The sequence below is a fragment of the Perissodus microlepis genome, chromosome 17 (genome assembly GCF_051167445.1).
Source record: "Perissodus microlepis isolate ML-2025 ecotype Zambia chromosome 17, ASM5116744v1, whole genome shotgun sequence".
Taxonomy (NCBI): Eukaryota; Metazoa; Chordata; class Actinopteri; order Cichliformes; family Cichlidae; genus Perissodus; species Perissodus microlepis.
This window is the reverse complement of record NC_140477.1, coordinates 17017404-17033755: the sequence shown is the minus strand read 5'-3', so window position 1 is coordinate 17033755 and position 16352 is coordinate 17017404. Positions and strand designations below refer to the sequence as shown.

At 40.2% G+C, this 16352-nt stretch overlaps 1 protein-coding gene across 1 annotated transcript in view; it reads right to left on the bottom strand.

Annotated features, from left to right (window-relative positions):
• tmcc3 (transmembrane and coiled-coil domain family 3) overlaps nt 1–16352 on the bottom strand; it is a 120991-nt gene that overhangs the window by 103246 nt on the left and 1393 nt on the right. The window contains exon 2 of the mRNA XM_084911129.1: nt 10852–15784. Within this exon, the coding sequence (XP_084767255.1) occupies nt 10852–10896 (45 nt within the window). The 5' untranslated portion in view covers nt 10897–15784. The remainder of the gene's footprint in view (nt 1–10851; nt 15785–16352) is intronic.

Below are 16352 nucleotides of genomic sequence, written 5' to 3'. Positions count from 1 at the left end.
TTTACCAAGGTGAATGGTATATTTCTTAATTTTAAAAAAGATGATCCTAACCCATACCAGAGAGTAATTATTTCGCTCCTCATTTTTTTTCCCTACATACAATAAATATAAGCATCCCTCCCCTTGCCAAAGACAGGTTGACCTTCCCCAGAAGAAAAATCTCCATTTGAATAAAATGTTTTTAAACCAGGGTGGCATAAGCCAGCAAGGGCTTCCCTGTGCCTTTAAGGTTTCCTCTTTCATACTCTAGTATCCTTTAAGTCCAAGAAGCACATGCTTGATTAACTGATCCTAAAGTGCAGATAGGTGTGACTGATCGTCTCTCTCTCTCTCTCTCTCTCTCTGTCTCTCTCTCTCTCTCTGTCCAGGATTTACCCTGTCTTTTCCCTGAATTGGTAAAGGAAGTGGACAGATGGAATATTTTTAACCAGTTGCTAAAACCAGATACCTGAAGATGGTGGGTTGGCCAATTAACCCAAAAACAAAAGTCGGCAGAGGCAATAGTTTTAACATTGTCAGCTGGCCTCTTATATCCACTTTATGTCTCAAATTAAATGTTTTAAACATAAACTGTTAAATTTATGTTCAGAAGATTAAGCATTTTATAACATCACAGTAAACTTAACAGTTATATTTGTATGTATGTGTGGCGGGGTGTGGCCTGCGGTGCCGTGCAGAGGAGGCGGACGCACCTGCACAGCATCCGCAGGCCACGCCCCGCCACAGTATGTTGTTCTGCTTTTAAGTCTAATGTCATTTACAATTCTATGTCTAAAGGTTCCTGCAGTTTCTAAAGGGGCACCACTAACAGATCAGAATTACCCAAGTTCGTTAAAATAAAACGATCCGCATGGCTGTTCTCCTTTATGTTTCATTAAAGTCTGGTGAAAAGGATTTGTGACGTTAACCACAAGTCAGCGACACTATGTGGACAAGAGTGTGATGAATTGAAGCGCTCAGGACCCAAATATGGATACATGGAAATGGGTTAGCCAAACTTAAACTTAAAGCAAGCCTTTAATTTTGTTTGCTGAAAGTCCATAAAGCAAAGTCCACCAGAAAAACAAACAATTCAAAACTGGAAACTACAATTCATATAAGACACAGAAGATAACTAACAAGCAGAATAAAACATAAACTAAGAATCCAAGACTGAAAACACTAAGAAAATACATGAAGCCTGAAATGTAAACTGTAGACAAGAATCAAACAGAGAATATGTAATAATAAACTCAACGCGTCACATCTACAGGAGCCAGTGAAACCTGTGCCATGAAGCTCCCGGCGCACAGTTTTTGTGCTGATGTTAATGCCAGAGGAGGTTTAGAGCTCTGCAGTTACCGAGTGAGCAGAGAGTTGGTGACTCACACATCACACACAATCCCCGAGCTCAGTGAGTTCTTCATAATGAATATCAAGGAAAAGTGTTTATACACCAGAATCAAAGATTAGGAGGCGTGGCCAGCATTTTCATCACCATGCTGTAGTTGTTAGACTTTGTTGTAATTTATAAAACAAAGACACAAGTCTGCTATGATTATGGATTAAAGAGAGGTAGTAAAAATGTTTACATATTAAAAATAAAAGCGTTTCCAGTTAACAGATTCATCTTTACATCTTTAAAATTGCGATAAAACAGGGAAACCATTGGATCTAATGTGAAACATATGAATTTCTATCGCATGTCTCAGTCCTAGCTGTGTCTAATATGTTTCACATTATATCCAAAACACGGTTACATGAGCAGATCTATCAGAATGTGTGAAAGCTTTCATAAAGGACAGCACAGTCTCTCTGAGCAAACACCCAGGCATCACAGGATGTTTGAAATAAATATCTAAAGGGTCACGCTTTCAAAGCGTGGGGCAGCGGCCACGCTTTCATGTGTGGTCCCACCACACGCCTACGTCACCGCCTGCCCCACACCGCTAGAGTGTGACATTTAGGCCCCTTTGTCTTCTTCTGAGTGGTTTCAGGTCTCTCTCTGCTAATTTTTTCCCTCAGAATCAGTGACAACTGCTGTGTAGGTGTACCGAGGCAGAGTTTAAGGAACTGGAAATCACAAAGGTGTGACATTAAAGTGAGAGGTCAGCGAGAGATAAGAGGAAGGGGTTCAACAAACTGACACCTTCACTGTTATTTCTTCAAAATATCAAGTGACTCAGCTGCTAAAACCCCGACATTCACATACTGTAGGATGGTCAACAGCTAAAAGTCTCCTTTATAAATAGCTCTATAGATTTATTAGCTTTTTGAGCAACAGAGACTTATATAATCCATTGTTTCTCAATGTTTCCTTTGCTAGCTGTGAGACACATTAAGCGAAAACAAGCTAGCTTTCCATCTTTGCTTTATCTTTGAATGAAACTTAAAAGTTAAATAAATTATTGTGGGAACTCTTTGTCGTTTTTATGTCTAGTTTCTTTACAAATCAAATAGTTAAGTTTCAGAGCCAAACCAGCTCCTTTTCTATTTGTGATGAGCTGAACTAGCTGTTAGCTTGCGTATAGCTGATATTAGACTGGCATCAATGTTCTCGAGCAACTTCTTGTAAAACATAGAAGAGCGTAGGTTACTGCTGCTAAGAATTTGTTATAAAAGCGCAGATTTTTTTCTCATGCTCTCTCTTTGTGCTCTCCACTAACCTGTATTTAGGTTTTATCCTTGTTCTGATGTGACCTAAAACTTAACCTATAGATTATAGGGATAAAATATTCAAAACCCAACTCAGCATAAGGTGATACAGTTCAACAGTGGCCTCCGGCATGAGCATAAACCTGTATTAGAACCTTTACAGAGCAACCACAATGGATCATCTCAATGAGGGTAGGATTGTAAACAGGAATAGAACTAAAGTGAGGGAATCTAACGCTTCTATTTTCTGCTGACAAAATAAATTATGACAGAAAGAAGACTAAGCCTCTGTTTACACTACAAACTTTTCAGACCAGGCAGCTTGAGGCTAAAGTCAAGGACAAGGTTATATGTTAATGAAGCTGAGCACGCACACAACAGGAAACCGGTTAAAGGATGAATAAATCCTATCATATCAAGCATTCGTGTTCAAGTGTGAGGAGAGGAAGTGCCCCTCAGACTTTAATGACAAACCAAATATACAGACACGCTTGTGTCTTTCATAAATCACAGCAACCGGTGAAAACATAACTTTTTTTCTAATAACAATTAGGTGATTATTTTTTATAAAATAGGTGGTTGTCTTGTGGTTTAATCCTGGTATAAATGTGAATGAATTTTTGTTTGTTATTGTAGAAACTGAGCACGTGAAATACCTGTCAAAGTATCCTGTCACTGTAGGAGTGAAGGGTTTATGTTTTTCTTTTAATTAGTCATAGGGTGTCTGAATGTTTGCTGACGCACAGCTGGGGCCATCAACAGTAAGAGGCTGCTAACAACATTGCTTGTCACCATGGTAATAAATTGAGCATTGCATGAACAGAAGAGATGAGGCGTAATGGACGGTGACTATGGCATCGCACCTTTCGTTAGTGCGTGCACAAAAATCAGAGGATGCAGAGGAAGTAATTTGAATAAAAGCTTGTCAGTGAAGGTCATTATCATCAGGAGAGTTGAACACAAACAGCTCCGGTCTAATCAGTGTCTGATGAGGCCATGTTCAGTTTGTGGAAGTCTGCTGCCTCCCTCATCTCCTGGTTTTATTAGTGAGGGAACACAGAGGTGAGACATTCTTCTTTATAACGTCGCTTCACTTTGTTGAGATTTTCATTTATGGCCCGCAGTCTTAAGATCCCACAAGAACATTTCAATCAGGCTGAGTTCTGGACTTTTGCTGGGATACTGCAACACCTTGATTATTTTCTTTATCAGCAATTCTGTTGCAGATTTGCTGCTGTACTTGGAATCTTTGTCCCATTGCATGACCAAATTTAGGCCAAGCTTTAGCTGTCAGACGGATGTCCTCACATTTGACTCCAGACCACTTTGGTACAGAGGAGGAGTTTGTGTAAGTCTAGCTGGCATGTTCTTTCTAGAGGTAAGAGGCTTTCTCTTGGTAGTCATTCCAAACAAGCAACACTTGTCGAGTCGTTTGTATAGTTTCTTTAAGAACTTTAACATTTAACCGAGGCCTGTAGAGTCTGAGGTGTAGCACTTGGGTTTTTCTGTATCTCTGAGTATTGTATGGTCACTGATCTTGGGGTCAATTTACTGGCCTTATAAACCTTCCCCAGACCACAAAACCTAAAGAGAGTGTACTTTCTTTTTACGTGACTGTGGGAAGCTAGACATTTTCTGCAGCAGTTGGTGGGGACCAAAAGTAGAGCTAAAAGTGAGATAATATTGATTTACATTCATCAATGTTAAGTAAACATGAATTTAAATGAAGGACATTACTCCATGTGCTGGATATGAAAATGTAAATTGGTACAGAAACTATAAAAATTCACTGTGTAGCACATGCCTCTTACCAGCATTTGGCAGCTAAAAAGTTCCATCCCTAAAAATACTGTAACTAAAAACTTTATATTACCCACAAGCTTCCATGGACCCTCTTAAACTTCGCAACAATATATTAGGCCTCAGGGGACACGAGTACCTGGGCTGGCTATGCATTCGACCTTGACCTTCATTGTAATTTGGCCTTGGTTGATTCTATTCATCTGGACATAGCGTTGTCAGTGGGAGAAACATTTCGTCACTTATCCACAGCTTCGCTGTGCTAATGTGAAATCCCTCAGTCAGAACATGGTATATCATCTTTAGATGGAAACTAGTGAACTCTAACTTTTCATGGATGCCTGGATGTTTAACTTCATTTATTACACCTGATAGAGCAGCCACACTGACCATTTTATTACAGATTAAACAATGTAGATAGTTTGTAACTCTCAATGTTGCCACAGTGTTTATTTGACTTTGGGACATGAAGCGAAGTTTGGACCCAGAAACAGCTAATGACATCAGACTTAAAGACTGGATAATAAAAACATCATAAAATATCAAAGTATTAGTACAGCCCTCATTCTTAGGGGGATTTACACTCTTTGAATACTCTTCAGTGCTATTTTAAATAATTCTCATTATTTATGCTCCTGCTCCTTATATTGGCACACTCTTACACCTTCCTTTTGGCCTCTTGCATCAGCTTAGTTTAGCTTGTTATCGCTTTCTGTTTTGCACTATGGTGCTTTTGAGGCTAATGGGAATCTTGCAAGTTTAGCCATTTAAAAAAGTTTTTTTAAATTGTTAGTTGAAGCCACTAACAGTGTAGCTGGCAAAGACAAAGACACACATGCATAAACGCACACACAACTCTTTTTACGGAAACCCTCACAGACACTTAACCTCAGCTGATTCACCTCGAGGATATGCATTTTATGTCTTTAATGAATTCAGTTCCTGATCTCGTACTGGCTTCTAACCAGCTGCTGGCAAGTCAACACAGTAAGCGCTACGTGGAGCAACGAGCATTCTCAGAAATTTATATCGTGAGGACTGACAGTTTTCAGGCAGATGTGAGATTGTGAGTAATGGTGAAGATGTGGGCTTTTGTTCACTACATGCTAGACACGCTGAACAAACTCTATAAAATTGTCTGGGTGCAAAAATAAAATGTAATTAGCGTGAGAGGAAAATGTGAGTCATAATGAGACTAGAAGCAAACGGAAACATTAAATATCAAAAAAGGACAGAAGTTTTTTTTGTTCTCGAGCCTGCCCTTTAGTGCGACTAGTCCTGTTAATAATTATTTATCTCATAACAGCCTCTTTTAGATCATTTAAATGTTATTTTTTAATCTTTAAAAGACAGCAGAAGTAAAAGTGCATTTCGTTGCCTTGTATTTGTGACATGTGCAATGACAATAAAGTTGAATTCTATTCTATTCTATTCTAAAAGTTGTTTCAGTCCATGTGTTCGCTTGGTTTTAATGGCATCATAACCTCGCTGTAAGTATAAACTACAGTACAGACGTGCAGGAGATGCAGTATAGTCATGGCTGTGTGGACCCTGTAACCCCAGTCCCAGCGAGACACCATCGTCCATTTATGAGTACTTCATAAAGATCGTAATCATAAGAATCAGACTTTGACCCTTCACCTGGAACCACTTTACCCTGGGAGGCCCTACTGGGGCAAATAGGCCTCAGGGGCATACATAAACCTCTCCATCTTTTTAAGGCGCCTATTCATGGACGATTCATGACGAGGGTTCCTCCTTGTCACCATAAGCTCACTTGGTTGAGCTTATGGTGCTCCAAATACCAAAGGTTGGAGCAGTTGCATGTATTCAAGTCTCCCCCCGCAATAACCCCACTTTCTCCTTGCTTTCTTGTCTACTCTCTGCACCGTACTGCCAAATAAAGACTATAAATAGAATTAAACAAAAGAAAATCATCCCACAACACTGAAATTTAGAACGGAAACTGTAACACTTTGATAAGAGATGACTGTACTGGAAGTGTTTGGATGTTATCTGAGGAGAAAGCAAAACTAAATTATGCCAAAAGCCTTCAGCTTGTCCTTCACAACAAACCGAATTTGTTCCAGGTGGCATGTGCCAGAAACATCATTATGGTGAGAGTATAATGAATTAAAACAGTCAAGGTGTGAGGACACCAAAGCATTCATCCATCCTTCAACTCCTTTGTCTTGTTTTGGCAAATTCAAATCATCAAATTGTAAATGTGATATCAAGAGGCATCTTTGTGCTTCATGACTTGTGGCTCGATTTGACCCCATACATTAAGGAACTTCAGGAAGGAAACTATTTTCACATATTTTCTGTAGATGATGATTTTGCTCACTTTTTCAAAACTTTCTCTTTGTGAATTTGAATCATACAGCTTCGACTGCCCATAATTGGCAACCATAAGCTTGATTGTTGATGAATCAGGAGAATAACGGCAGAATAATTGCACAGACATGTTTAAAGTCCAGTGGCCCCTGTGATTAACAACTTTCCTGTCTGGAGGTTGGCATCAGCGTGGATTGGATAGATCTTGTTCAAAGTCCTAAGCTGATATAGAAGGGGGTCAATCAGCCCGCAGGTCTGTTTGTGTTTTTGATGTTAAAACAACAATAAAGCAATCTCATGAAGGTGCCGTCATTAATAACCTCAAAGAACCACCTGAAGCTCAAAGGTCAACTTGCCATCAAGCACAGCTTGACAGCATTTGTACTACTGCTTAAACTCCACAGCCGAGAGAATCATATTATCTACGAGCATCTCTCCAAGAAGCAGCACTACACCACTCTGAAACCTCTGCAGGGTCTTTATTGCTCAGCAGAAACACAATTACTGAGTCATCTGTACACTTAGAAGTATGGTGCCTCATGAATTGGGCACCTGTTAGTGTACAACACAAATAAAACACACCCCTGAAACCATCAGGTGGATTTACTTCATTATATCAAATACGTAGAGGTTTGGGCCTGCAGGTGTAGGGTGTTTTTGGGCACCTCCTGGCATTTTCTCCTCTCTTTGACATAAACTCTGACATAAATGTTTATGTGAGTCTGTGACTGTGTGCATGCAGTATATACACAATTATATATACACAGATATACAACATACAGCTGTAATGGTTGGTTAAATGCATGTATTTCTGGAGGCAGATGGGTCTGCCTATCGTGCACTAAATCAAAAATGCATTTCATTTTAGAATATTTTATCTTGTGCTGATAAAAAATAGCAATGCTATTGTACAATAATGTTATTTTTTTTAATTCAATTTCTGCAGTTCTTCCTGGTCGTTCTGGAAGTCTGGACTCCCAAATATAACTAAATATTTATAATTCTTCTTGTTTTAATATTTTAAAAAATGTTATTTATTTAGAAACAATTTCTGATGGCAGCAAATTTGGAAAGATGGTCAGGAAACATGAAAAACTGCCTGTGGAGTCCGGTCAGAGGGAGTTATACTGACAGCTGCAGACGGCTGAATAGTAATTTGGCTCAAAGTCTTTTCTCCTCGGTGCTGCCGTGCCCATGCCTGCCTGTCTGACTGACTGACTTCATATTTGTGGAAACAACACACTAAACAGCTTTATCTGAGAAACACTGCAGTCCTGCCTGCTTTTGTACTTACTTGGTGATGTATGAAACGTTACTGCCATGCATAAAAGTTTTAGACGTGCACTCCTTTACATTAATCTGAGAACACATTACATATTGGCATCTACTGGGCAGCAATACAGAAAAAACATCTGGCATCCAGCAGTTTTCAGTCTTCACCAAGACTGTGATAAAAATTCTTAGTCATTTATACACCTCACTGCATTTAATTATTTGCTATTATTAATCTATGTCTCTCTTCCACAGCATGTCTTTGTCCTGTCTTCATCCACTCACCCCCAACCGGTCGACCCTCCCTGAGCCTGGTTCTGATGGAGGTTTCTTCCTGTAAAAGGGAGTTTTTCTTTCCCACTGTTGCCAAAGCGATTGCATAGGGAGTCATATGATTGTTGGGGTTTTTCCTGTTTTCTTTGTATCATTGTAGGGTCTTTCCCTTACAACATAAAGTGCCTTGAGGCAACTGTTGTTGTGATTTGGGGCTGTATAAATAAAACTGAATTAGATTTTTATGTGGGGTTCAATTTACTAAGGCACGAATAAAAATTACATTTTAGTCAATTTATTTGACTAAAATGTAATTTGATAATGTTTCATTCAAGCGTTATCAAATGGCTAGATTGCTTTGTTGTACTTATGTTCATAGATTAAGATCAGTCATAATTAGGTCATTCTGCAGAACAAATGATCACAAGCACAGCAGTCAATCTAATGTCAGATCTCGACCTAATTGAAACACTGTGATTGGACCTTAAGAGTGCTGTACATAAACAAAAACCTACAAACCTCAATGAACTGAATCAACACTCCTCCACAACAATGTGAGACTGATAAGATCATACAGAGAACGATTACTTCAATTTACTTCAAGTTATTCCTGCTAAAGGTGGTTCTACAAGCTTCTGCAGGCTGTAGTTATTCATTCGTTACTTTGACATTTTGGTTTAATTTTAGTTGAAACTGACTGGCACAGTGTAATATGTCTTGTGTTTTTGTTCCTTTCAGGTTGCGTTTAACAAATTCTGAGACCTGATATAGACCAAATACTTTTTTTTAAATATATAATGACAAATAAAACTTTAGAACTGACAGATGGTGTACTACTTTTTATTATGACTGTAAGATGATTGGCAGGGTTATGGGATTTTAGAGATGACATACTTGGTTGATTACAGCCCTCAAGGAATGGTAACTAAAACAGATGGTTCAAGTCAAACCACATGAGAGAAGCAGTTAGATGGTGGTTGAAGGTGGTGTGATCAGGAGGCTGCTGCTAGATATTTTTGGTTGCAGCTCATTTCACACCCATGAAGTGATGTCCTTAAAACTTAAAGAAAGGTATTCTACTACAGCTTAAGTTATCTCTACTACAAAAACCTTTAAATATCCAAAATACGGAACCCCATATATTGTTTCAATTCCTTCTTTTAAAAATTAATCAGAAGAAGAAAAAAAACAAATTTATATTTTTTAGATTACAGGTCTGTTCCCTATTTATTCTGGACTATAACGCAAGCATTCGTGTAATTACCACATTTGGCCACAGAGGGTGCTGTTGCCCCCACACAACAAAAGCTACATAGTGTTGCTTTAAGTGCACGTAAGGATGAAGGTTAAAAAGACATTTCTTCCTTTGAGATGTTCCCTCTGTTATGGGGTTAAAACACAGCGAGAGAGCAGGAGGAAGACAAGGCGAAGCACTGAGATAAGGCCTCGAATGCTTTAGACACTGCTGGTTACCATGGTAAATGGATGGAAGTGTCTACATTTCTCAGGCTTCGCACACATACTGCACACAGAGGGTTTGACAACATATCACGCATGCATAAGTTGTGAAAACACAGGCGACAGCTGATTATAGACTTGTTGCTGAAGGTTTTTGCAGCGCTGAGACCTCGAGGAGAATGACAGATAAAAACTACCAGCTTCTTCCCTCTACTGTTTCCTTGTTGGTCATCTGATGGAGGCTGTTAGCCTGACAGGACAGGAAGAGGCTCATTGTGGTGGAAGTGGTTACATAAGATCTTTTTTTTTTTTTAATGCATTTGTGTTGTGCATATACTGGCACAATGAGGCACATAATGCATGTGCACACATAAAACACACAGTGTCAGCACAATAAAAGCAGCCAAAAGCACAGCGCCCTTCCAGGGATACGCTCTGGGACGCTTTTCTCACAGCCACAGAGTTCAGCAACCGGACATTTTGATAGAGCAGCTGAGATTGTGATGGACAGATAGAGACAGGAGGAACAGAAACAGAAAACTTCACGGTTGACTTCTTTTAGAACAATCATGAAAGAAAGAAAGCGAAAATAAAAACAGCCCAGGCAGTTTTAATAGGTGTGCATAGCCTGTGTTTTGGTGTAAGCATTCCTCACATGTTATTCAAGCTCCAAAGGCCAATCACACGTCGACGCTCAGAGAGAAACGTGGTGAAACTTGTCTCACTCGACCTCAGACTTGGTTATTTTTAGTGGCAAATGCCAATGTAATCACAACACAGCATAAGATTTAAAAAAAATCTTCTTTGTAGTCCTGTTTTACCAATGTATTATCTAATCAGAGCAAAATGTCTTCCCCTGCCTACAGGAATATCAAGTTCTTACTATACATCAGAGCACATTTCATTCATAAATTAATGCTTTTATCTTTGTGTGACTGAGCTGCTGTGAATATCAAGTGATTGCAGGCGACTTCACGTAAACAAAATAAGAAGCGACTTTTTCATCTCTCATCAAGCCGACAACAAGATAATCAACATTCAGTCAGATTTTAGAGTGAAATAAAGTTCAAAAGCTACCTCTGTCACATAGATGAGTGGAATATCGCTGTAGTTCTTCCTCATGTCTCCTCTTCCTCACACCCTGAGGTCAAAGTGCATTCCAGCGTGGTTTTCAGGAGACCTCTGAAATCACCACAGAGCTCTGTCTGGCTCTTTGAAGTTTTACGACTCCCCTCTAAGAGGAGGCAGTAGTGTGTGTGCCTGTCTGTCGACTTCTGTGTGCAATGCAACCGTCTTATTGTGAAATCTAGTGCTTCCTGTCTCAGCAGAGCTGTCAGAGCTCCACCAGCACTGCACTCACTCCTCCTGAGCTGCCCTGTTCTTTTACTCTCCTCACACACTTGTGCCTTTCAGGCGGAAAGGCCACCTTAAAAGGCATGAGGGAGCCTGAGTAGGAATTGTCCTGATCCTTATCGGCCACCCTCCACCGGCCGGGACACACTTTGCACACAGTAACAACAACAGCAATTCTCCACTGCCAGTCAAAAGGGAAGAAGCAGAGGATTATGAGATGAGGAGGGACTGAGATAGGGACAGCCTTGGAGAGAGGGAGGGAGGTTTAAGGGAATGAAAGAGTGTGGGAATGCTGAGTTAATGCAGGAATCTCCTGCTCCCTGAGGGTGAACGCACTCTGACAGCACTGCTAATCTGCAGCGTCAGATAACAGCCTCTGTGTGTGTGTGTTTGTGTGTGCTGGACTTTGCACCCGCTCCCACTCAAACTACACACATAGAGGACAATAAACAGGGCTTATTTATTATCTCTTTATTGTTATTATTAACAATTCCACTGAAGAGTGAGGAATTTTAGTAATATCTGCTTGCTAATGTCTCAGGGCTATAATCCTCATATCCTTCTGAATACCTTTAAACGATGACGCTGGTGACACTTTTCCTCAGTGTAAACCAACAATGATTTAATGCAGTCAGTATAACGTCCAGAGCATAAACTGTTTATAAAAGAGGAGAGTAATCTCCCTGACGTTACGCACTGGCTGATTGGCTCAACCATGAGCCAATAAAAGAGAGCCAATCTACTTCCCTATTTGTACAGATATTGGAGCAATTCAGTTGAGGGTGCAGTAGGGAGCACTTGCGAAATAGCACGAGTAATAAATATATATAATATGCATTTGCATGCTTGCTGATTGGTTCAGTAAAGATTTACCACCATAGACAATGTAAACGATGAAGGCAGCTACAATGATGTCATCCAGTGCATTTAAAAGGCTAAAAGTCTGAATTTTGATGCTTTTTTGGAGGCAGGTGATTTTGTATATGGATGAAGGAGCTAACTCTTGCAAGAATGAAAAACAAGCTGCAAAGTGTCACAATCCTGGCATTTACTTGAACTGTCAAGTTGAACGCCAAACCTGCAAGAAGCAATACCTTCCTGAAACACACCTGCCTGTCCGCTCTCCATCACTGTTCCTTCAGTTGTTCTGGCAGCTCACCTGCCAGCCAGTAATCACCAAACAGGACACAACGACATAGATATTATAGATAGATTATCTGCTAACCAGTGCTAACAGACCAATGAAATACTAGTATTTCACCAAAACTTAATATTAGTCAGGTAATCTGTCAGATGCACCTGTCAGTTAACTTACATAACCCACAGCAGAGTTGTGTTTGAAAAGGTTATCCACAGAGGCAAAAACCGTTTTTGTTACCAGGCTGCTGACCTTTTTATATTTTATGTTTATTTCCCCTGTGTAGAGACTTGCTTCTGGAGTAAGACTCAAGTGGCCACTAAAGGAACTGCAGATTTTGGCACTTTTGCATTGCCTTATTTTTTCTTGGTCTGAGGTTACAGCTTATTGCTTGCTTTATGATCAATTGGGTCATTTTGAATCTGTGCAAAGGGGCATGAGGGCCGGGCTGCGCAGATATGCTTGTGTGCAGTTCACCAAGGAGACCAAGCAGCCCACACACCTGTTTTTTGTCACACTGCCCCCAGGTGACGGTAAACAGCTAAAACATTAAAGCTGCTCAAAGGCTGTGCATAGAAGCAACACAGAACAATTTCCCACATAATCCAGAGACTTTATTCCACTGTGTCTGTGAAGCTCTGCTGCTATTATAATGAACCAGGCTTCACTGAAGGGCATGCTGCTTCATTACTATGGAAAATACACAGTAGTTTTTAGTAAAACTGCTCACTAGATCGCAAAATGTTCATTAAAACAACTCACCAACATTGCAATATCTATTTAAGTGACATTTATTACAATTATTAAGCCAAACATTTGATCGGCAGTTATATTTGATTTTGGTACCATCTGGAACAAAATGTCCTTCTGTAAACATGAACCTTTTTATTTATTTGAAAAAACCTGGATATGCAGTTTCACGTCTCAGAAACTAGAAATTGAGGTCATGACACACAAGTACCAAACACTGGCAGAAGGAAATACTTTCCAAGTTGTGTGCTCCTAACACAACCTTTACAGGAGTTCTATTATTCTGTACCTCGTTTTCTCTCATACATGCGCTGCCAGGTTGTGGCTGTGGTTCAGGAGCTGCACAGGGTCATCTACCATCTACTGAGTGGGAGGTCAGAAGTTTGATCCCTTGTATCCCTGGGCGAAATACTGAACCCCACGTTGGCCATGATGCATTCATCTGTCACCTCTGCTAAAGCAGGCGGCATGGAGATGAGGGAGTGAGGACCCAAATGCAGACAACGGAGATGGAGGTGGATATTAACAGAACGTAAGCCTTAATTTTACATGAACAGAACAATAAAAGCAAAGACTGACTAACACAGAGCTAACAAAACCTATACTGGGAAAACTAAACACTACATGACAGCTTAACAACAAACAAGAAACCTAAAAAGCTGGAAACACAAGGAGAACAAAAGAAGAGGAAATGCAAAAAAACGATTACAGAGAGAAGACAGAGGACTAAATACACAAGAGGGTAACGAAGGAACACTCTGGCACTAATCTCTCTCACACACACACACAAGACAGGGAGGAAGAAAAACAGAATGCACAAACACAGGACACAGGACTGTCAAAGTAAAACAGGAAACCAGAAAAAACTAGATGCAACACGGAGCACACAAGGGAGGCATAGAAACAAAACCTAAACACTAGAAATCCCCAAAATTCAGAATACGAATAATCAAAAACATAAACATTGGATCACTGGACACAGGACCATGACACCATCAGAGTGCTCATGGGTAATGAGAGGACTCAAGGACAAATGTTTCAAATAATGAGTTCAGTTTAAAGTTCAGATTTAAGACTTTCTACTCTTGGCTCTGTGTGGTGTCAGTAAGAGTGGTCATATCAGTTAGAGACAGGTAAGCATGTTTAGTGTACTGACCTCCTTTCTTATGTCTCCATGTTCATATTTTGCTAGTGTCTACAGAGTCCCTCCGTCTTATCGTTGTCTTCATCGTTTCTACTTCCTGTTTTACTTTGGTAACTGATTTTCTTCGACCTCCCCTTTGCCCATCCATCCATTTTCTCCTTATCAAATTCAGGGTCAGGAAGCCTATCCCATCTGCCGCTGGCCAAAAGGTGGAGTCTTTTCTGGATAATTAGAATGTAGTATTTCCTCTTCTCTTGCCTTCCCTAACTCTCTGCTCTAGTCTCCTGTCTAATTTTCCTGCTCCCTCTTGTTTTGGAGTTTTGTTATTTTCCTGATGGTGTACATTTGGAGTAGTCTGTAGATCCTCCTCATTTTTTTCTGTTACTTTTTCAAAAGTTAACATTTACTCTGATGCCTTTACCCCTAAGTGAAGCCCTGCATTTGGGTTCGCTAAGGAACTTTAGTTAAAACCTGGCAGGTATCCTCAATGAAAACTCTTTCAGCCTCTCCTTCAGGTGCATTTCAGGAACTGCAGCACTTATAAATTATGGCAAAAAGTCTTGATATATTGAAAAACAATAGTAGACCTACAGCATTAACAGACCTGTGCTTTTCCAAAGCAAACACAAATGATGAATAAAGAGAAAAGGGATTGTGATCTCACTATAGAAAACCAAGGGAGGGGATGCCAGTGACTGACAGGGGATCTCTTCAAGGCTGCGGGGGGAGAAGCTTTGAATTTCTCAGTCAAGCTTTGAATTTCTCCTTCATGTGGCCTGAGGCAATGACTATGACCCACTAAGCTGAGCTAACATTTAGAGAATTAAAGATTTTTTTAAAAAAGAAAGTGGAAAAAAAGAAAAAGGGAGCTCCTCTAGGAGTCAAACCCCCCTCGTGGGAGAAAGTCGGTTATGAATGATGAAAAAGGAGAGGACGGGGAGGGAGAGAGGGGCAAAAGTGAAGGACGGTAAAGAGAACCGATAAAGAGGAGGCATGAAGCTGTGGACACTTAAGAGTTATGATAGCTGGCAAGACAGGTGGTGAAGAGAAAGGAGGGTGTCTCGGCGTTAGGATGACCCTCTTTAGACTCCCTGGTGCTGTTTTTACCAGCTGCCACTTCAGCGTAGCGCTGCATCAGCAAACACAAAAGCAGAGACAGGATTATCTGCTCCATTTGCAGAAGATGAATCAGACAATAGCTATCAGCTGACGTGAGATGTAGGCAGAACAGATGAGCAACAAATGAACCGTTCACTGAATAGAAATGTAGAAATCAGCCTGAAGAGCGCACTAAAGGCCACTCAAGCCTCTGTGTTATCACATCAAAGCACTTCTGGCTCTTTGTTCTTAATTAATTTGAAGATTTAGATGAAAAGTCGCCTTTCTGAGAGGACTGTTGTTTGCTGAAATGCTGAGTCAAGGGGATATAAAAAGCCCCCTGAGCATGATCTGGTTTGAGAGAGTAATATGGCAACACAAAGGGAACAACTCCACCTGTTGGCCACTGAACTGTATTACAGATAAATTGAAACGTACACTTACACTGCACGGACCTTCTTCTAAATGTTCCACTTGAACAAAAAGTGATGAAGCAGTGAACCTCCTCATTTAACAGCTGCAGATTGCTGAAAAAATACAAAAATATATAAAAACAAAGTCTTAACTACTGAACAAGATCATTTAAATATGATCTGCTGGCTTTAAATACTCTCACATAAACACCAGAATTTTAATTCTTTGTCTTTCAGTCATGTTGGAAAAAACATATATTTTGCGTATTATTTTTGTGGTTTCCTGGTTATGCCCAACTGGGTGCCCCATTAGAGGAGACCTCAGTTAAGGCACCTTCTGCCAGTTGTTTGGCCTGGGAATTTCCAGTATCCCCCTGGAGACACTGGAAATTGTGGCTGACCGGAAGGATGCCTAGAATACAGTCTTGAGCCTACTGCCACCCTAACCTGACTTTGGACAAGTGGAATATAATGAATTGAGGGATGCTTTCACCAGTAGGGGGCTCAGCTCAGATTTTTGCTACTGTTTAATTTATGATTCTTGTTTTAGCTACCCCTATTTTTTTCTAAAAGTGTTGCTTTTTGCCATATACCTCCCCTGGTGAAATACAGGTTTTGTTCAATCCCTGTGCCCCCGTGTGGTACAAATTAGTATTAAACAAAGGTACAGACTGGCGCTAGT